Source organism: Electrophorus electricus, chromosome 13 (assembly GCF_041902795.1).
Source record: "Electrophorus electricus isolate QZ-2024a chromosome 13, ASM4190279v1, whole genome shotgun sequence".
NCBI lineage: Eukaryota > Metazoa > Chordata > Actinopteri > Gymnotiformes > Gymnotidae > Electrophorus > Electrophorus electricus.
Window position 1 is genome coordinate 14,313,727 of NC_137509.1, and position 22,736 is coordinate 14,336,462.

Here is a 22,736-nt window from a genome sequence, read left to right on the forward strand (position 1 = left end):
AAGGAACAAATTTGTAAAGTATATGTGTAAAACAGTGTAATATGGTGTTCTGACAAGGAAATGAGGCAAGCTATTGACTGTAAGAAATCAGCATCCAATAAAATAATATGTTGAATTTTGTGTACGTAGTATAGCTATCCTGGTCCCTTGTCAAACTGAACTTTTAATGGATGAATTCAAAAAACAAAGAACTGAAAAATAACTATTTACTGTATTATAGTGTGAACTGTCTATTCCAGACCTGCAATTAAAATCTTAACTGTAATTACAACTCCTGGTTGCTGCTGTAAGTTTATTGATTTCTTGTGTTGTCATTTCAGTCAAAGTGCCTCTGATGTGTTCAGCCAATCACATCAAATGCTGAAGTTTAACCATGCATGATGTGATGTGTTATTCCACCAATCAGGTTCAACATGATATTTTTTCATGATAGTTATGTACTTCTTCAGCTCATCAGACTTCTTTTTCAAGCTATGAGGAAAGAACTCAAAAATATGATCTACCCATCTACTCTTACATTCTGTTTTCTCTGTTTTGTTGGTAAGCAACTTTTTTATATTAAAATAATGTATAAAATTGCTTCTTCTGTATGAAATAATGTTATCAGGTGAAATGCAATTCATTTAGAAATAATGCATTTGTTTTTAAATTAGGTGGATTCAATGCTTCATTTATAACTCAACCCAGAGCTGTTCAAGCAGTCCAGGTTGGAGATAATGTCACTATAGAATGTTACTTGCCTAAGACAGACTTCAACACTATGGTGTGGTATAAGCAGGAGCTTGGCATGATGCCTGAACCCATGGCAAAATGTTATAATTACCTTAGGGAAATTACATTTTTGGATGGATTTAAAAATGAACGCTTTAATGTTTCAATAGGCCAAGGAATTTTTCACTTAACAATTTCTGCAACAAAACATGAGGATACAGCTATGTATTTCTGTGGCATCGTAATGTTAAATGAGTTGCGATTTGGGCCAGGAACATTTTTGATGATAAAAGGTAAATTTAATTGCATTATTTGCTTCTATCTTTCTTTTTGAAACATTATCTGAAGATGTCATAAAAAAATTCCTCAAAACAAGTGATACAATTTAGTGCTCCAGCATACCTGATCCAAGTCGTAAATGGTTTTGTTAAACATCTCTTATCAATTGATGACGTGTGGTAATAAGAACAAAGTATTCAAATTGACTTGTAGGACTGTAGTATTGTAATTATTTAATGAGAAGTCATTAAATTCGAAATCTGAAACATGGAAAAATCTTCCAGTTTTATTTTAACATGTTTTCCATATTTAAGGAGTACAGTTCAACACTCAAGCAGTTCTACAGAAGCCTATTGTAGAGTTAGTCTCTCCAGGAGATACTGTCACTCTGCAGTGTTCTGTTGTGATTGGAGAACCAAAGTGTGCAGAACCACATCGTCTCTACTGGTTCAGACATGGCTCAGGAGAATCTCATCCAGGAGTCATATACACTCATGGAGACAGCAGTGATCAGTGTAAGAAAAGCTATGAGGATGGCTATTCTACACAGAGCTGTGTGTATGAATTCTCAAAGAGGAACCTCAGCCTCACTGATACTGGAACTTACTACTGTGCTATTGCTGCGTGTGGTAAAATATTATTTGGGAATGGAACCAAACTAAACATTACAGGTAAAATCTTTGTCCATAGTTAATTAATAATTTTTATTTTATTTTATTGTTAATTTTATTACATACCAAAATATTCACTTCTGAGCCAAAAATGACTAGACACTGTCAAGAACAAATGGCTATAAATCTTATGTAAACCATCTCTAGGTCTGAGTTGTGAGATGTAAGCACAATGTGACAGTTTTATTAAAAATTGTTTTATACTCTCATAATGGGTATGTAAAATATGCATTTGCAGATAACTCTGTGAACACTTTCAGTCCAATATTTCTTATACTGGTCTTGACCAACATCATTTCAGTGTTGTTGATTATCATAACCATGGCTAGTCGATGTACAAAGCAAAACCCTTCATCAGGTGAGTTCTTTAATAGCGGTATAGATATCATTTCTGGGTTTTTTTCATTAATGGTATATTTTGGCTCTTTTTTTGTATTACATTCAGTATTTTTTAATGTATTATTTTTATTAAAGGCTCTCCAAACTGTGAGATGTCTTTGGACACTCATGTAAGTCAGACTATGATATACTACTAAACTTCATTGAAAGAAAAATTAGCAAAACATTCAAGTTAATTTTCATGTTCAGTTATGCTTTTTAATTTGCATATTTGACCTCATCTTAAGAGGCACAGCTAGGAGCATGCAGTAAAACCTGTAAATTTATTCTCTTTTTGCAGGTTGCATGTGAGGAAACCTTGAACTATGCAGCACTGAGTTTAGCCAAACCACTGTCCTCCAGAGGCACTAGAACACAACAAATGTTAGACATCGACATGTACTCCCAGGTCAAATATGAAAACTAAGCTGTTGATATAATACAACTTAAAGAATTATCTTCTTTTTTTTTTAAGGTAATATGTGCTGACAATTTTAATCTGGTGTGTTTTATATTTTATAAATCATTACTGCTCTTTTTTTCATATCAATATGCTGTAAAGAATAACCATTCATTAAAATAAATTAAATAATTTAGAGACAAATAAAATAAATTTGCTTTAAATTAAAGCATCCTTCTTGGTTACTGCTATATGCAACTTTTTGACTTCAATCAGATTATATTTCGAGCCCTGGATTAAACCTCTATGTACCTAAGGTGTGTATTATCATTGCTATACATATATATATATTTTTTTGTTATTAAGAGGCCATGATAGCATAAACTTCTTGTCACAAGTTTATGTACTACCCTCCAGTGGCTTGGGCACACCTAACTGAATGTTTGATCTTATGGTTTTCATAAACTTAAATGCATTTTAATCTAATGGTGCATGCTTAAATTTGTCTGACATTTGCACTTGCAGTCAGGATGAAAGTGAGAGTCTAGTAGAAATAACACAGTGTTTCATGAAAACAAAAGTAACCTCAAGAGTAAACAGACACATAAAGACATAAATCCAAACAACAAGGGAAAAAACAGAGCGGTATATATAGGCTACACTAGGACACATTAGGGAAAGAAACTAGGAACAGGTGAGACAAATAAGTGATAAATAGACACAGGTAGAATGACTCAAAGATAAGGATGATACAAGTGGGGGGGGTGGAGCCAGGGAAGACAAAAACAAAGAGTAAATAGAGAACAAAGGAAAATAAAAAGACAGAACCACATGGGGTTTTTCTGGCCTTACCTCTATGGCATCCCCTTTTTCCTGCGTACTCTTCATGCTTTGCTGACTTGGCTCATGCAGTTTTAAGAGCTTGAGGGCCAAGTCATGAGGTGGATGACAAAATTACAGGGATACTGTTCCACCATCCATCAATGTGCTTTACACCTGCATGGTAACACCAGTGTTGTTTATTGCCACCCTTGTGCTACCAAATAGTGCATGCAGTCACATTTTGGCAGTAGTTTCACCACATGGGCCCACAGCTAAGGTGCTCTATGCTAGATAGCCTCAGACTACATGATGAGGAGTTGTACCAGGGTAGAGAGATAAATGTATTCATCAGGGAACACAAGGCTTATCCACAAATGGTGGGTGTGGTTGCCAAGCAGAAATACACCTGACACAGGTCAACACTCCAGGGGTTTGTGAAACAGCTGGGCAATGTAGGCAATCCAAACTTGGGAGACATAAACTAGGCCTTAGGGAGATGGTGCATTCTAGGTTTAGGTGCCCTAGGTCATATGGACAGCCCAAATAGGTTGCATGCATTTGAACTGGAAGTTCCATACAAAACTCCAGAGGGTTGCGAAGCAGCCATTTGACCCACGGGCCCCAAGCATAACACACATATACTAGTTCTTAGAGAGATGTGGAGTTCAGGGGCCCTATGTCACACAGTTGACCTTTTGTGTGGTTGAACTGAATTGCTATGAATGGCCACCCTCCTATTTCCGTGGTTTCCCTGTCGTGTCTGTTTTCCTGTTGTTCCGTTCCATGGTTTCGTTTTCTCTGCCCCTCATTTGGTTTTGCACACCTGTCCCTTGTTTCTAGTCGTAAGTTCATTAAACCCTGCCTTACTCCCTGTGTGTTGGCTGTTCCTTGTATGTGAATGTGAATTACTGATTTTCTCGTATCTGTCATAGCCTGTTTCCCTTGTTTGCTACCATGTGTTTAGTTCTAGCCGCTGTTTGTGTTTAGTTACTCGTGTATCCTAGCCCTTGTCTTGTGTAATCATGTATCCTCGTATTCTCCGTGTTGGCTCTTTGACCCTGGACTACTCTGATGACACTGACTCTAGATTTTCCCTTAATAAATCTCGCTGTGCTCTGCACATGCATCTGCCTCCTTACCGCTCAACGTTACATGAATGAATGAATGCCTTTATTGTCATTGCACAAAGTTCAATGAAATTAGATGGCTGTACTATATAGTGCAGGAAAAGAAAGAAGAACTAAGTTAAGAACTAAGAACTAAGTGTCACGGAACTCTCGCCTCCCACGAGAGTACCGCAACCACTGTCCGTGCCTTCTCCGGAAGCGGAGGGGAACACCCCCAGGAATTTCTTGGGGGGCCTGAGGCTGTTGAGCCTGGACCGAGGAGGACAGAGGGGCACCACAAAGACCAGAAAGAGGGTGGGAGCGGGATCTTCTGAGTCCCTTCCCTTAAGCAGACTTGCCAGTGAGAATGGAGGGGTCTGCCCAAAGCTCCAGAGGCAAACCATCTCTGGGACACTCCTAGAGCGGCAGGCGAGAGGAAGACTGTCGGGGAGGGTAAAACGTCCGGAACCAGGGTGGACGTGCACCCCCACGTGTCTGTTGAGGCCAAAGACACGTCAAGGCACCTGCGAGGATGGCGAGCGCCACGTCACAGCACCTTATGTTTGTGTGTGGGCACTATTGTGTGTTTGTGTTTGCGCCTTTTATGTTTGCAGGGAATCTGCCTTTCTCACTCTCACCATGAGGTCTCCCTTGCTGGCGGCACCTGGCCCGCCTGGTACTGGGTGGGCACTGGGCATGGCCGTGCTGTGTTTGTGTTTACGTGTACATGGCACCTGGAGGTTCGCGTTCACTGGAAGGACGCATCGGGAGCCGTGCCCCTTGGTAGGGGGTTCTGTCACAGAACGCTCGCCTCCCGTGAGTCACTTGGTTGGCCTGCCATGTGCAGTGGGAGGATCCGGTTTCATAGACACACCTGCACACACCTGTATTGTGTTAGTCTTCTGTGTATTTAAACTCTTGTTGTTGTATGTAGTGTTGACGGTTATTCACCTAAGGTGTTAATGTTTGTGTTGAATGTTCTTGTGTTGGTGTTAAATGTTACCGTGTTTATTGTATTTGTTCTGTGTTAACCGTGTGGGGTTTATTGTTTGTAAATCACGTGAGTGCTGTTGTCTTTATGTTTCAATTAAATGTTTGTCAAGGACGTCTGTGCATCCTGCTCCACACCCTTTGGCAAACGTTACACTAAGAAGAAGTTAAACTACTAAATAAAATCTAATAAAAACCTAAAAAACATTAAAATATTAAATGATAAAACTTGAAATATTGCTTATTCATAGTATTGTAATGTGTGTGTAAATCAGAATGGTCAAGGTTGGGCAGTGTTCAATTATGTAATGGCTCTGGAGTAAGTGTTTTTGGGTCTATTTGTTCTTGATTTAATGGACCTGTTGTACCTTCCAGAGGGAAACAAGTCAAACAAGTGTTGTCCCAGGATGAGTTAATAATGGCTCTGCTGAGCAGTGAGAGGTAAAAATGTCCTCAAGTGAAGGAAGTGGGCACTCCCTCTGGAGTGAGGGAGGACCCTCTGGACTCTTAAGAGGAGCAGCCTGAAAAAACACAGAGATGCAGTAGCTCAGCACACTCAATAGAACAGTGGCAGAAGGATACTGGCAAATTCTCAGCCCGTGTGCTCTTCCTGAGGATCCTCAGGAGGTTGCTGCTGGGCCTTCTTGACAACAACAATGGTGCTGGTAGTCCATGAGAGGATTTCAGCTATGTATTCTCACAGCAACCAGAAATCTGAGAATTCATGTGGATAGACTCTAGATCAGATTTGTCCTTCCTATGTTGGTCTTTGAGGTGTTCAGAGCAAGGTTTTACTCTGAACACCATAATATCAGTTTTTGGACTTCATGACTTCATGTTAAGCTTAATTCAATCTGGCTGCAGAGATAGTTTCACTTATGTGGTTTGTGTTTTTTTTAATTTTACTGTGTAAGTTGTTCATTAAGAGATTTTATTTACTCAATATCTTTTTTCAATTTTTTCAGTTTTTACTGACATCGGTCTTTTTTGACTCCATGTGTGTTGAACTATGATATGCGACCAAACTGTTCAGACAGTGTTATCAATGATTCAAAACCATCACATGTTCCCAGGGAGGTATGCACCCAGACAATGAGGGAAGGGGCATTGGAGTGGGACTTATAGCTTGTTATGAGGGCAATAAAGGATTGTGGCAATAAAGGCCCTCTCTATGGCTCAATCCATGTCCCATCTGATGGCTTCAATGAAGCAGCGGGCAGCAGAATGAGCTCGACAGGTGGGACTGGTGGGAGAGAACATCAGGCTTACCAATCTTGAATCCAGGTATGTAGGTTATGGTGAAATTTAATTGTGAAAAGAAGAGTGACATCCAGGATTGATGAGCTTTCAGTATTTTTGCTGTTTGTAGGTATTGTAAGTTTTTGTGTTCTGTGTGATCTAGCCAGTGACACCACACCTCAAAATAATAAAGATCATCATAAAACTTCCCCAGTTGATTATTTACATTAAGACAATACTTGTATTACAAGTTTTCAGAAATTTTTTGCTTATATATGCGAAGACTCTGGTAGCAGCCTACACAGGAACAAGCACAGGCTTCTATGGTACCAGAAAGGGTCAATGTCAAGCACTGAAGGCCTGTTTCTGTGGGACTAAAATAGTGGGGTGAACTAAGGGCAGGTGAAGTGAATACTACTTAATAGGCAGGTGACTAGAAGGGAGGGACACAAGGGAGTATAGAGATGACTGTGTGTGTGCTGCTGTGTGTAGCCCGGGGTATGACATTGTAATAACAAGTTTGTAATTTTTTCAGTGAAACACTTTTAGTCTATGTAATAAAATGAAAATATGCATTTTTTTTATGGTTTGAGATGTAGGCTCAAACAAATGCCATCTAGAAAGAGCAGGAAGCATGTAAAAATAAGGGAATGCTACAACCATTGGGATTGGGAACAAACAGGAGCGTTGTGGGAAATGCAGTGGTAGCTCAGTAGTTAAGGTACTTGACTTGTAATTGGACGGTTGATGGTTCAAGCTCCACCACTGCCAAGTTGCCACTGTTGGGCTCCGGAGCAAGGCACTTAACCCTCAATTACTCAAGTTGTACTCAGTCATAATTGTATGTCGCTTTAGATAAAAGTGTCAGATAAATGTAAATGCAGGCCATAGAGGGGCAGACATAACAATTACCTGAATCATCTTCATTAATGCAATTATGCACATGTATTTAAAACATGCTACATAGTTGTTAAAAAGACTTAAAATGCAATATGCTGTCTATAGTTCACTGCTTCCCTTTTGTTCCTGTTTAAGAGAGATTTTATCCCTGTGTAAGAGTGTCTTAACAATGAAGCTAGAACATTATGTTTTAGCAAAATAATCGTGTACACTCAATGCACAGTGACTGATGACTTTGTGTGCATTTGGAGAGGTTTTTGGGCACTTTGGAGATGTCTAGCACGGTGTAGTACTGTGTAGTTACTTAGTAATTTCATGCATATGCTCAAAAGTGTTTATTATTTATTAGATAAGTCCCTGATGAATTAGGAAATGTAGAGCATGACTGAAAAGTAATCTCCAGCATCAACACACATTATAAACCCCCAAAATAAAAGCCGTTTTTTTTTTTTTGACATTTTTATCTGTAGTAGATGAGCTCAAATAGAACATAAATGATGGAAAAATAAGCCTTGATGTAGATGGATGTCTTGTCCCAAGACTCTACTTCAATTTGAATCCTGAATGATCAATTACAGTTTCAATACAATTTTAGATAACTAGTTCTAAAGTGAAGAAGTACAAATCGTTAAAAAAATGAGCCTAAAACTGGAGGTGCGCATAGTGGTTTTAATAGAAAGGGATGATAGAGAGAGAATAAAAAAACAAACTGAGCAAAACTAGAATGAAATAGAAACTGAAAACTGGCAAAAGAAATATGGACATAGGAGTACAAATAAAGCACAGATTTAACACTGACAACCCAATATAAATGACAGTGACACAGCCACAAAAAAAAACAGCCACAAAAACCATCAGTAGGATTTGAAAACACAGAAAATACACAGGGGTACAAGAAATAGAAACAAGTAACACCTGGATACAATAACAGATTCATGGAACAAGACAGGCAGGGATGGAACTAAAAAAACACATGGCAAGAAATGTTGGTAAAATCTTATAATAATGATAGTTATAGCAGGGCATGTTCAGTCCCAGGATGGCTCAAAGATAGTATCCACAAAGAGTGTTCAAGAGTTAGGAGTAAGCGTGAGTTAACAAGGTGTTTACCTTTTTGCACTTGGTAACATGGGTATACGGAAAAATGGCTCAAACAATAATTGCTCTGAGAAAATTATGCCACATGCCAAATCTAACTGAGGATCTCTGCCCTACATCCTAACACCTCTGGCTCAGCTTTATTTAAATGTAACTGAGTACAATTGCATTCAATCATTTTTTGAAGGCAATGCTTCATAAGACTCCCTTCATTTATGTTGTAGAGATTTATTCATTCGGTTCTATAAACACACACAAAGCAACACATCTTGTCTCTATCCCAGAGAAAGGGCCCATTTCATTTTTTTTTTTACCCTTCAACTATACTTCTGTCCTAGTTATGTGTGTGTGTGTGTGTGTGTGTGTGTGTGTGTGTGTGTGTGTGTGTGTGTGTGTGTGTGTGTGTGTGTGTGTGTGTGTGTGTGTGTGGGTGGGTGTGTGTGTCCATGTACACATACATGGTAAAATAATATGTCATTCTTATTAGATTGTCTTGAGGCTGAGCTAAGTATGCAGCTGGTCTAATTGACAGCTGGCAGCAGAAATAATTTGGCATAAACAAATAACTAATATACTGTAATTTACAACACACCTAAAATCAGAGTGCACATTAGATAAAACAATTAGCCAAACAATCAAAGTAGTTATAACTTGAGTGTTTGTGGTTAATTTCCCATAAAGGTGTGAACACACACCCTTCCTGTGCTACTGGTATGCATATATATATATATATATATATATATATATATATATATATATATATATATATATATATATATATATATATATATATATCATAAAACATAACAAAATATATAAAACAACCAAGGAGCTCCAAAGGAAACTTTAGTATTCTTTTTGCATTTTTATACTGAAACAGAATTACTTAAAGGAGGTTTTAGGTTACCTATCAGCCCTTTTCACACATTTATTGTCACATGGTCATTTCCCTGCAATTCTCTGATGTACTCTTTTCACATGTGTGAAAGTTAGTCGTAACTGAAGAAGGTCAGGTTCACCCCATATCCGGAGGACAAAAAACCACAACTAGCACTCACAGACGTAAATGATCCAGTTTTATTTTGGTGTAAAAAAATACCAAAGGCCCTTTTATATGCATCAGGAATTCATATCATAAATGCACAGTTTTCTTATTATTCTATGGTCTACAATCTTTCAGGCATATTTCCATGTATAAACTACAAAGTGTGCTAGGGATGCAAATCATATTACAATAACAGATCTGGCGTCACCCTTCTCTCTAACACTTCAGTCAGCTCTTTTCAGATATTCTGTTTACTCAGCACATTGTTTTTAGTTTTGTTCCTTATTCTCTTCTCTAGTTACTTACACAAGTATGTGAAGAAGAAGCTGAAAACATGCTGACCATTGGATTAATTTTACTCCTTTCTACAATCAGTAAGTCATATTATGTGAATGCAAATATTGTGGAATACTTAGATAACATTGTTAATCGTTTACATTGTTAATCATTTGAATGCTTTGTGCTTTTTTCTAGCACTTGCAAAAACACAAAAAGGTCTTCACCGAGATGGTGCTGTAGTGTTTGCTAAGGAAGGAGGCAATGTCACAATTACTTGCATTTACCATAATACTATGGCTATGCATTTCTCATGGTACAAGCACAAATTCGGACAAAAGCCTGAACTCATCTCCACTATCTACAAATATGAACTGAAGGCCACATTTTATTATGAATTTAAGAATAATCCTCGTTTTTCCATGGTGAATGAAAATGGTATGACTCATCTGGAGATAAGAGAGTTGCAGCTCTCTGACTCTGCTACATATTACTGTGGAAGTGCTCATTCCAACATAATAGAGTTTGGGGATGGAACGGAGGTGCTTGTACAAGGTAATTGTGATTTTTCTACAGGTTAACAATATTCATAAATTAAAGGTTATCTTAAATTAATCGGTTTTAGAATTGACATTTTGTGCTAAAACCATTCTGAGTGAAATATTTAAAATCCCTAAGTAACCATGCCATTCATTTAGCTTCACAGTCCCATAGCCTGTCTGTTCTCCAGCAGCCTGTGTTGGAGCCAGTTCATCCAGGAGACTCTGTCACTCTGCAGTGTACAGTCCTCACTGAGAGCTGTGCAGGAGAAGACAGTGTCTACTGGTTCAGACATGGCTCAGGAGAATCTCATCCAGGAATCATTTACACTTATGGAGACAGCAATGATCAGTGTAAGAAGAGCTCTAAGGCTGGATCCCCTACACAGAGCTGTGTGTACAAGCTCTCCAAGAGGAACCTAAGCCTCTCTGATGCTGGAACTTACTACTGTGCAGTGGCCATTTGTGGGGAGATACTCTTTGGACCTGGGACTACACTGAATATAAACATAACAGGTGAGTTGTATTAGACTTTATTTTAAAAAAGAACACTTTGGACTAATGAATATAAAATCTGATAACATAATTAACACTCTTCCTGCAATATTGTTTCAGGGGTGGATTGCTCTGACCATATGCACAATCTGATTTTTCTTTCTATCATTAGAACTTCAGTTCTGCTGTTTAGTGCTGGCCTCATTTCCATATACTGGTATACAAACCAGAGAAGAAATAACTCATTTTCGGTTACTTTCTGAAAAGTCTACCAGATAGAGACACCACATTGGACAATAGCTGGTGAGGAATCACACCACCAGCAGTGACCAACTTTGACCTGAAGACATTGTTTTTAATGTAGTCCACATTATAGTACTGATTAAGCTTTAGAAAATCATTGTGTACTTATTAGATGCAAGACAATAGGTTATTTTACAATGTCAATACAACTGAGTCAAATTAAAACATTGGCTTCCTTTCTTTTTTATACTCATTATTCCAGTTACACTGAAGTCAACCATTATGTCTGTTTGTCTCAACACACTTTTTTTCACAATGTATCACACAACCCGTTGAATAAAAGCTTTTCTTTTTTCATTATGGTTGATAGATCTATTGCTTAAATGATTACGAGGGTACTCATGAGGGGGAACTTTAACTGACAATACAGTAGGTGTGTGTGGAGTGGTGGGTAGATGTCAGAGTTAATGGGGCAAATTATATAAAATCTGGAAATAACAAGGAAGCCATAATATCTAAGACAGCAGACATAATGCTGCATGTTTCTTTACTTTTAAAATCTGAATGTAGTAACTTTTAAATACATGGATAAATAGTTGGATATATTGGATCAGCTTGTTAGGAGAGACACCAAAGGCTGGGGAGAGCACCTGCCATCCTGTGGACCTGTCAGCACTACTGGCATGAGGCAGGTCTACTCGAGGTGAAAACTGCTTCTCTGGGGCAGGAGGACGACACCTGGGGCAGCGACTCTGACTCCATCTGCCACCTCACAACAGCAGTCTAGCCAAGGAGCTTGAGATGGACGTTTTTGGTGCATGCTGGAAGCCTGCCACCTCAAAACAGCAGTCTAGCCAAGAAGCTTGAGGTGGAAATTTTTGGTGCTTGCTGGAAGCCATAGATGCTGCGGGAAGAAAGACTGTCCCAAGCCTGCTCCTGAGCTATAATCCAAGCTTCCCACCCTCCCAATGCTGGTGGCTAGGGTCTCCATGATTCAGGGGCTCCCATCATCTCAACTTCTGGTGTAAGGGCTTGTGCTCATCTTGACATTCCAATAAAATCAATGGTTCATTGCGAGCTTTTAGTCTTTAGTTTTTAGTCACACAAATAGTGGCACGACGATGACAACAACCAATAGATGAACTCTCTCCAGCTACAAACAGGAAGCAGCAAAGCATGTACAGGGACATCTCTGGCAGATAGTTGAGACATACTGAAACTTATCTCTATCTTTTTAGGTGTTTTTCATAACCAGCCACTACACACACAAGGACAGCTGTGGCCAACCACTGCTTCTATTTCTGCTCCATTGTTCAACAGATTCTCTTTTTGCAAATTTTTAACAGGAGCATGATGGCACATAATCTCAAAATGAATCAAGTAACATTTTTGCAAATAGTGATCCCCATAGTCTTTGTAAAATCATAATCTGTGACAAAACTCTGTCACACATTGTTTTTAGATTTAGGTTGTCAGACTTTAGCCTTATAAAAGTCTTTGCAGTATCATTTCAAGGTCTTCTAGGGTATAGTTAGCATAGCATATAATAATTCATACTTGTATTTGTTCTGTAATACAGTTTTCATCAGTGTGGTCAAAGAGTTCACCAAAGTCTAAGAACGTAAATGTAGTTTACATTCATATTAATTTTGTCTGACTTTGTTTTTTCATCCTCAGAGTGCAGCGGCACTGAAATTAGAAATGGTGCTTTGACCTATTTAATAGACTGTACTGTCAGCAACTCAATGATGACATTGTTTGACATAATGTGTGAGGTTGGTTTTTTTTTCCCATATAAATAAGGACATCCGGTGTTCATTTCCTCACTCTTAACTGTGAGTTTTCCTTGTAAGTACAGATTTTGACAAGCTTCCTATAACTTTGATTTCATGGTAACAGCATCCCTTTCACTGTTTTCTGTTCACCCTGCTCTTCTAGATGGACTTCACTGATCTCACAGGTCAAATTTTCTAAAAAACATGATTGCTTACTTTTTCCTCATGTTGTACCTATTTGTCTGTAAGTAGTCTAAACATGTTTTTTTTAAAATACAATTTACAAACCTCAGTTCTTACAGAATTTATACATATGTAAGCAGTGTGAAAGCAATTAAACAGAATTATTCATTTTAAATAAATGTCTTTTTATGCTTCCCCAGGTCATACACATTGTGAAGATGTGCTTCTTCAGGAATCACTAAGGACAGTTGAAGTTGGTGACAGTGTTATCCTAACTTGCAAATGTTTGAAACAAAGACGAACCAGTATAGTATGGATCAAACATATTTTTGGAGAGAGGCCTCTTGTAATTGCCACATCATATCAGGACCAGCCTGGAATATTCCATAATGCCTTTGACAAGACTGACCGCTTTAATTTAACAATAGGACACAATAGTTTCAATCTTGGCATCTCAAAAACAGATCTTTCAGATGTAGCCACGTACTACTGTGCTGTAACATTTCTTTATGATATAACATTTGGGCAAGGCACTCTTCTATTAGTAAAAGGTAAGAGCCAAGCGAGTGAAATGGTGGTCTATCATAACTTTACTGTTTAAAGCTTGTGTAATTGTTATTATTCAGTCAAAATAAATATCAGCACTACGCTGTTCATTTTGAATTCTAAAATATTTGAGTTAACATTTGTAATCCCTTAAGGTAATGTGAATTTTGTTTGTATATTTACAAAAGAATTTGTAACAATATATTGCACTATAAAATGCATATAGTTATTCTCTCTCTCTCTCTCTCTCTCTCTCTCTCTCTCAACATGGAGCATCAAAAAGTCCCACACTGCTGCAGCAACTTGTGTTAAATCCTGTTAATCAAGAAGACTCTGTAACTCTGCAGTGTACAGTTCTCACTGAAAGCTGTGCAGAAGAACACAGTGTCTACTGGTTCAGACATGGCTCAGGAGAATCTCACCCAGGAATCATTTACACTCATGGAGACAGCAGTGATCAGTGTAAAAAGAGCTCTGAATCTGGATCTCCACAGAGCTGTGTGTATGAGCTCTCCAAGAACCTTAGCCACTCCGATGCTGGAACTTACTACTGTGCAGTAGCTGCATGTGGAGAGATATTCTTTGGGAATGGAACTAAATTAGACTTCAAAGGTAATCCAATTCCTTAAGTGATGAAACTTGTAAATATATGTTACAACTTTGATTAAACTGATTCAGTATGTACTTCAAAGCAAACTATATACAGAGTGGCACATGCAAGGCATATCATTACTCATTTGCTTATTTTTTTATTAAATGTATTTAAACATTATTACTATAAAATATTTATTTTATAATTTGTGTTTGTGTTTGTGCAGAAGATGGCTATAATCAGATGAAGCTGCTGGTCATTCTCGCCATTGTAAGATCAACTGTTGTCCTGCTTACTTTCATTATTTTCCTGCTTTGTTACCTTTTACTCCATTAACCATAATGAACACTTTCATTTGTGATGTATCTTCTAAAAGAACTTCATCTATTGAAAGGTATTTGAAGAACAAAAGTTTGACTATGCTTAAGAACAGCAAGAGCAACATGCGTTTAGCAATAACATTCCTAGCTCATTTCATTTTTGGTCATTCTCAAATATTCCATAGCTGCTACAGTAACCTATTGAATTTTCAATAACCAAGGTAACTGAGCACTCTTAAAATGTATAAACTTTAATTTTGAAGTACTCCATATTTATTGTAATAACATAATTGCATGATTGTCAGAGCACTTGTGAGACTTACGTCTGATTGACGACATATGTCCAAAATATCAGTTTTTCTAGAGCCATGAAAAATGTTCTTCTCTGAAAGTGGCTAATAGTGGGAATAAATTCTAAACTATATAATTAGTAAACAAATCAGCTCAGAAATTGAAAAACACAATGTTTTAAAATTGATAGTGTATGATTTCATGTTTAACATGGACTTATGTGGTTCAAGCAACATAAAATTAAATTTCAAAATATATCATCTAACTAGTTAGCCAGTAAAGGTCAGTCGTTAGTGTTAGCTAGCTGGCCACTTTATAATCTCAAATATTAACTGTACAAACATACACATACTCCTTCAAAATAATTGAGTTTTTGAGAAAGCAAAATAGTACTTTTTGAGCAAGTAAATCTAAAGGGTTAAAGTTCAATTTGCACCTTAAATGTGGGATGAACATGATAAAACAGAAATTCCTCTCAACTTTCTCAAACAGCATTGCAGCAGATTATATGTGATGTTGATAAACACATCTGGCAGAATATGGACATAGTAGATAAATAGATTTTCAGTTCTACACTGGTTATTCTGTTAACCACTGCTAAGGATAGACAGATATATGCCCACATTCCATATACTGAAGATCTAAAAATTCAAAACCTAAAAAAAGATTAAAAGTGGAGATTTTTGGTGTTTATCATCAGACAGCAATGATATACAGCTGTACAAACAAAATCTTAAATTCGTCACTCCCTCATTTAATACTCACCCCATCTGTGGCTTTAAAATGTTGTTGTAAACTCGCATTATTTTCTCTTATACCTACTCATAACATTAGTTACGAAACATTTTTTTCATGCTTCCATAATTGTTCTTTGACAGCAAACAGATGCAGGTTTCAAAATACAAATAACAGTCTGCAAACATTTGGACAATGATACACTTGTTTTGATTCTGTACTCTATTCACATCAAACATCAGAAGAGTCATCTATGATATGCAGTATGTTGGCTTTAATTCAACACTCTATGTGCCCATAGGAAAACATTGCACCCCCCACCGCTTTGCAAGAGACCAAAGATAATGCAATTAATATAATCTGAAATAAAATTGTCTTGCTAAATATTTAGCTGAAAAGTCATTTCCTCCTCTATTTTGGGGACTTTTTTGCATTCATTGTTTTCTTCAGTAAGATGTTGCAAATTATTATTGTGGTATGTAGTAGTACTGCACTTCATTAATTAATTGCACTTCAGACCCATTTACAACTGATAGGACATGGTTAAACTGAGTTTTGAGCTTGGTGTAGTCTAGGAACATACATGCTTCATGTACATATAATTATTGGAAAGGATTACTGAATGTTTTCTCTAAACCTTTGCACTTGTTCCTATTTGGTGAAGGTTTGTGGTTTAGTTTCCCTTCAAGCTGACAACAAACGTATGTGATATTCAACAGGATACAATAACGACATAGAATAATGGTATTTTTAGCAATATGCACTTCAGACAAGTACATTGAGTAATCTGCATAATCTCCTTTAAATCATATCACAATAGATCACATAGCAAAAATCTGCCAAATTTAAGACTTCTGAACTATATTTGACAAAAATGTATTACCTGTTAATGACTGCAATAACTGTTAATAACTATGTAAATACACCTATATTTGACTTCAGTGTTTTTGCACTTATTGCAGAAACACATTTGCTTAAAGGATGCACCTTTAGAAACTAACCCATTTCACACTTTCATGGTTATTTCCTAGAATCAGCTTCAATGTATTTTTCACACATGCAAAAGATAGCTGAAAAAGAAAAAGGTCAAGTTACCACATGCATGCAGGAAAACCCACAAATATTATACTCGCAAATCTAAATAGTTCAGTTTAAAGGAAGTTACACCAATATGCACATTGAAGTGCACAGTTTGGGACTTTTTTATATTTTATTTCTTGGAGTACAAAGTCATTCATGGTCTCACAAAGTGTGGTAGTGATGAAAGCCAATATTACAATAAGAGATCAGGCATGCCACGTTTGTCTCATCCTTTTGAAATATTCTGTTCACCTACCACACTTTTGCCAGTGCTCTTTAGGCTCTTCGCAGATGCTTTTCTTATAAATGTACAACTGTGAGATTAATTGTACTCATTTTCACAATCAGTAAGTCATATTATGCGAATGCAAATATTGTGAAATACTTAGATAACATTGTTTTTATTGTTAATCATTTGATTGCCTTGTGTTTTTTTCTAGTTCCTTTAAAAACACAAAAATTGACTTCATCAAGATGGTGCTGTAGTGTTTGCTAAGGAAGGAGACACTGTCATAGTTACTTGCATTTACCAGAGTAATATGGGTATGCACTACTCATGGTACAAACACAAACTCGGACAAAAGCTCATCTCCACTATCTACAAATATGAAGTGAAGGCCACATTTTATCATGAATTCAAGAATAATCCTCCTTTTACCATAGTGAATGAAAAGGGTATGTCTCATCTGGAGATAAGAGAGTTGCAGCTCTCTCACTGTGACATTTTGAGGATAAGCAGGATGTGGGGACGAGGCATAATTACACACAGATTTATTCTTCCGAACATGCAACACTTACAACTACCTTAAACGCTATACACAACTCAAACACCAACAACACACCCTACAACACAGCAGACGTATATACACTCAAGATGATTACACCTAAGCCAGAACAGGTGACCAACATGAGAGGGCGTGGTAACAGAGATGCCAACCAGCCTGGGGAGGAGTGTTTATCACCGGCTCGGCGCATGTGCGTGGGGAAGCGCCCTGGTTGTGTTCCCTATTTGTGAGGCAGTCCCCGGTGCCGCTGTCCTGTTTCCTCCCCTTGGCTTTGGCGTCGGTGCCTACGTTCTAGCAGTCACCAGAGGCTGCTTGCCTGTTCCAGAACGCCTGACCCTGGGCAGAGCCTTAGGTGGAACATGGGGTGCGGGGGGCTCGTCTTCCTCAGAGCTTGTGACATCACTCGGAGGGGGAGGTTTCCGGTTTCCCCTAGATACCCCCCTAGAGCGCTTTGCTCTGGGCTGAGCCTTCGGTGGAGCCTGGGGTGCTGGGGTCTCGTCCTCCTCTGAACATGTGTCGTCGTCTGCAGAGGGCGGGTCCTCACTAGGTACCCCATTCACCTCCATCACCGGGTCCTCCTCGTGATTGTACCCCCTGTCCAACTCCAGAGTGACATCACTGCACCCACTTCTCTCTCCATACTCTGCATAGTCCTCCGCAAAGTTCATATAGGACCCAGCAGATTCCGCCTCAGAATACCGGTCCTCACGAACCAGCTGGTCTCCGTAGGGCACAGCGGCTTCGTCCTACGAATAGCAGGCCTCATGATCCAGATGGTCTCCGTAGAATGCAGCGGGTTCCTCCCCTGCTACAGGACCATGGAGCGAGGCCAGGATGAGCGACAGTCTCTTCTGGGGGTTACAGAAGTCCCCGTCGTCCAACTCCGAGGACTGGAAATCATTATACCAGTCCCGGTAGTCCAATGTAGTATCATGTGCCGCTATTGCACTCAGCTGGGTCACACTCCCCTATTGTGGGAGTCCAGAGAGTACCCCCAAACATGGGGGACTTCCCTGCACAAGTTGTGGAAGCATGTTTGCTTCCCTGCTTCCCTTTCCTCTTTCCCTCCTTCTGCGATTGGTGTTTCTGTGACATTTTGAGGATAAGCAGGATGTGGGGACGAGGCACGATAACACACAAATTTATTCTTCCAAACATGCAACACTTACGACTTGCTTAAGTGCTATACACAACTCAAACACCAACAACATGCACTACAACACAGGAGACATATATACACTCAAGATGATTATACCTAATACAGAACAGATGAACGACACGAGAGGGCATGGCAACAGAGACGAACACACACATGAAGACGTTTGAGGAGGGGGCGGGTCCGTGACGTGACACTGACTCTGCTACATATTACTGTGGAAGTGCCCGTTCCAACATAGAGTTTGGGGAAGGAACAGAGGTGCTTGTACAAGGTAATTGTAATTTTACTACATGTTAACTGTATTCATAAATTAAGGATTATCTTAAATTAATCTGTCTTAGAATTGACTCTTTGTGCTAAAACCACTGAGTTAAATATTTAAAATCCCTATGTAACCATGCCATTCATTTAGCTTCACAGTCCCATAGCCTGTCTGTTCTCTAGCAGCTTGTGTTGGAGCCAGTCCATCCAGGAGAATCTGTGACTCTGTGACTTTCCTCACTGAGAGCTGTGCAGGAGAAGACAGTGTCTACTAATTCAGACATGGTTCAGGAGAATCTCATCCAGGAATCATTTACACTCAAGGAGACAGGAGAAATCAGCGTAAGAAGAGCTCTGAGGCTGGATTTCCTACACAGAGCTGTGTGTACCAGCTCCTCAGTGTAACATGGGGAGAACAGAGATGGAGCGTGTGCAGGGAAACTGAACAATTTAATAATAAAGGGCAATCCAAAATGTAGACTGAGAAATAGGCAGGGTAAAAGGTCCAATACGACAGGCAAACAAATCTAAAAAGGGGCAGGCAAAAGATTAATCCAAAAACACAAGCAAAGAATTAAGAGACCAGAGAAACAATACAACTATATCACTTAGAAATGCAAGGCAAGCAAACATGAACAATGAAGACACAACAGGTTAACAAGCCACAGCTGCAATCAATATTCAGGAGACTGGGAATGAACAGGGGTTTTCAGGGTAGCACAGTCCTTGTCAGATGATGTTGCTGCAGCAGGTGAGACACCAAGAGGCTCCTCTGATGCGAGAATTTACTACTGAGCTGTGGCCATGTGTGGGGAGATACTCTTTGGAAATGGGACTAAGTGAAGATGAGTATTAAAGGTGAGTTACATGTGAGTTACATTTTTATTTTAAAAATATAAACTTCCACTTTGTGTTTCTAAATAAAAATTTGGGATAATTATTTTATCATTTATCAGTTATCATGATATGTGCAATATTGTTTAGGTGTGGGTTGCTCTGCACACATGAACAACTTGGTTCTTTTTTCTATTTTAAAAACTTCAGTACTGTTCTTTAGATTTTGCATTATTGTCATATACTGGATTGTCATATTCTACACAAGTATAGGAACACACACACACACACATATATATATATATATATATATATATATATATATATATATATATATATATATATATATATATATATATATATATATATATAAAGAACTGTTACTTGAAATGTTAAACAGGAAAAAAGTGCAACTATAGACATACAAATAGCTAATGACTGACACTGGCATAATTTCATTTGCTTTAGCTTTAGAACTTTAGAAATTGTGACGTGGCGGCACATAGGGATTGAGAGGTGAGACTGAAATAAAGAGATCTTTATTTTCCATCAATTAAACGGCTGTGAAGCAGTGAACAAAAGAAAAAAAAACAGGCGTTGAATCAGTGTTGTGCTTGGTCATAGTGCATAGCTTTAAGGTCCGCTAATAGGCAAAGACCCTATAGGCCTAAATAAGATGGGGAAAATAAGGAACAAGTGAATGTAATTAGTAGGCTGGCGACTGGGACCAGGGCAGGTGCTGTGCATGGGTATGTGCAGGTGTGGGCATGTCCCTCCTGCTGTATAGCCGGCCTACTGTGATAGTAGCATCACTGATGGGTTGTTGTTGGTATGCAATCTCTTAGTCTTCATACATAAGCTTCACCTATCTTTCAAAAAAATGTTATTTTGTATTGGTGTAAGACTTACTTATGACTTATGAAGAAATTGAAATATTATCACTTTCTATTACATATATTCATCTAAACATATCTCTACATTAACCATGTGTATCTTAATTATTCACATTCTATGTCAGACATTGAAGACAGAGATGCCTTGATTTATGTTTCACTAAGTTTTGCTCATAGACCATCCATCTCTAGAACAACTGGAACAAGTACACATCAAGATTGCTCAGGTGAAAACATGCCAGCATTAAAACTATAAAATCAGGCCTCACAGATAATCAGAGACTGTATGTATATATACAGATAAATGTAATTAATGCAGAAAAAGAAAATAATTGTATTCTAGCAAACATTAACATGACTTACAAATTTATCTTAGCTTTTTAAATGTCTAACTGAAAACTTTCACTTGTCAGAGAAAGGGCTTAGATAAGCAACCAATGTTATATGTGAATAAAAGTCTTCTTTCTAAAGCTTAATCAGTGGTACACTAAGATTTCTTCTGGCAACCTTTGAATCTTAGTAAAATGTGGACGGGGTCCTGTCAACAACCTTGGTCCTATCTTTTAATGCCACAGAGAAGCAACTTAGTAATTTAGGCTTGTTGAGGTAATTAAACAATTATTACATTTTGTAGTTTAATTTTGTCTTCTGTTTGGATCTTGAATGAAAAGGCTCCTGAATTTTATTTGAATGTTAATTAAAATCATTCATAGTTTTAAGGTTGTAGGCTAAATTATCATTTGTTACATAAATGTTGGTGTAAGTATACATTTGTTTGTTTGTGTGTGTGTGTGTGTGTGTGTGTGTGTGTGTGTGTGTGTGTGTGTGTGTATGTATGAAGATGTACAGGGGTGGGATTATGGTCCTGTAATAATATAACTGTAATAATAAACAAGCTAAACAAATCAAAACTAATGCCGTTTAAGTTAATGTGCTCCTTGAAGTTAACATTGCAACATCACATTTTGCAAGCTATCTTATTTCAAGCAATTTCCTGGCTAATTAATGTAGAACGTCTGTTGATGCATCTGATTATATATTTGAAATGTATTCAAACAAGAGGTCATGTTTGTAACAAGAATGAAGAAAGATCAAAGAAAGATATCAGGATTTTTTCAGATTCAGAAGCTGGGTGTGGCTGTGCCATTTTGAAGAAGTAGCAAAGCACGAGTGCAGGACATAAAGCGGGAGCAAATTATTTTGCAGATCGTAAACATAATTGTGTAATATAATTGTTTGCCTGAACTGCCATAGGATTTTGGCACCTAATAGCTAAAAATTATTGAGGTATTTTAAACTTCGGCTAGTGAATATGCAAAGACCTCAGAATTTGTATTTACCACCAGTCAAATTAGAGGGGCTGCTTTCAACCAAAAATGGCCAAGGGCATTACTGAATTTAAGGTAGAAGCTGAACACGAGGTAGATCCACAAGAGGGAGAGAGCAGGATGAAACACTGGCCAAAAACAAAAAAAATACACAAGGTCTAAGAAACAGGGTATAAGGCATCAGAAATCATGATCATGCCCTAATGTGTAATATATCCATCTCATAAGGCTTTGGTTGGGTTTCTGTAAGGAATGGGGAAAAGTGAGAGGGTTATGATTTGTATATACCACAAGAGGGCTAGCACATAGACTTTGAAATGCTGCAGAACCCTCTCTTTAGATTATTTTTCTCTTTAATCCAACTGATACAAACTCAAATTCCTAGAGAAAGAAAACCCACAGGGTGGGCTACACCCTGCTCAGAAGACTTCATCAAATTAGCTCCAACACCAATGTTGCAAGCATCAAAATGACGTGAAAAAGGGCTGATTTAGCTTTTAGGGATACCTAAAAGAGTCACTTCAGCTCATCTAAAGCTTGCTGACATGCCAGTGTCCACTCAAGCTTACACCTTTGTTCTTAGGTAAGAGGTGCTGCCACCACTGAAAAATTCCTGATAGTACCCTGCCAAACCCAAAAATCTCAAAGAGTACAGCCTAGTCATTGAATTAATTATTTATTACTTTTGATTTAGAAAAAAAAAAACTACAAAAAGTATCAAAACACACTTACATGAACACCACACCAGGCAAGCAGGAAGGA

At 38.1% G+C, this 22,736-nt stretch overlaps 2 protein-coding genes across 4 annotated transcripts; both read left to right on the plus strand.

Annotated features, from left to right (window-relative positions):
* The first annotated feature begins 485 nt into the window (after positions 1-485).
* Positions 486-11,547, plus strand: LOC113581829 (uncharacterized). Its single transcript, XM_081695066.1, has 11 exons — positions 486-540; positions 654-1,004; positions 1,305-1,661; positions 1,900-2,019; positions 2,136-2,170; positions 2,341-2,461; positions 4,588-4,820; positions 4,982-5,150; positions 10,114-10,470; positions 10,614-10,970; positions 11,070-11,547. Exons 1-11 carry the CDS (start codon positions 495-497, stop codon positions 11,210-11,212), a joined length of 2,289 nt encoding a protein of 762 aa, XP_081551192.1. The 5' UTR covers positions 486-494; the 3' UTR covers positions 11,213-11,547.
* Positions 11,127-16,089, plus strand: LOC113581804 (uncharacterized). 3 transcript variants are annotated; one of them, XM_081694516.1, is made up of 5 exons: positions 11,127-11,252; positions 13,131-13,211; positions 13,351-13,701; positions 13,970-14,308; positions 14,515-16,085. In XM_081694516.1, exons 2-5 carry the CDS (start codon positions 13,172-13,174, stop codon positions 14,622-14,624), a joined length of 840 nt encoding a protein of 279 aa, XP_081550642.1. In that variant the 5' UTR covers positions 11,127-11,252; positions 13,131-13,171; the 3' UTR covers positions 14,625-16,085. The 3 variants fall into 3 exon arrangements, with proteins under 3 accessions (XP_081550642.1, XP_081550645.1, XP_081550643.1); XM_081694519.1 differs by lacking the exon at positions 11,127-11,252 and adding an exon at positions 11,826-13,040 and having other exon boundaries at positions 13,131-13,152; positions 14,515-16,089; XM_081694517.1 differs by lacking the exon at positions 11,127-11,252 and adding an exon at positions 11,826-13,040.
* The last annotated feature ends 6,647 nt before the right edge of the window (positions 16,090-22,736 follow it).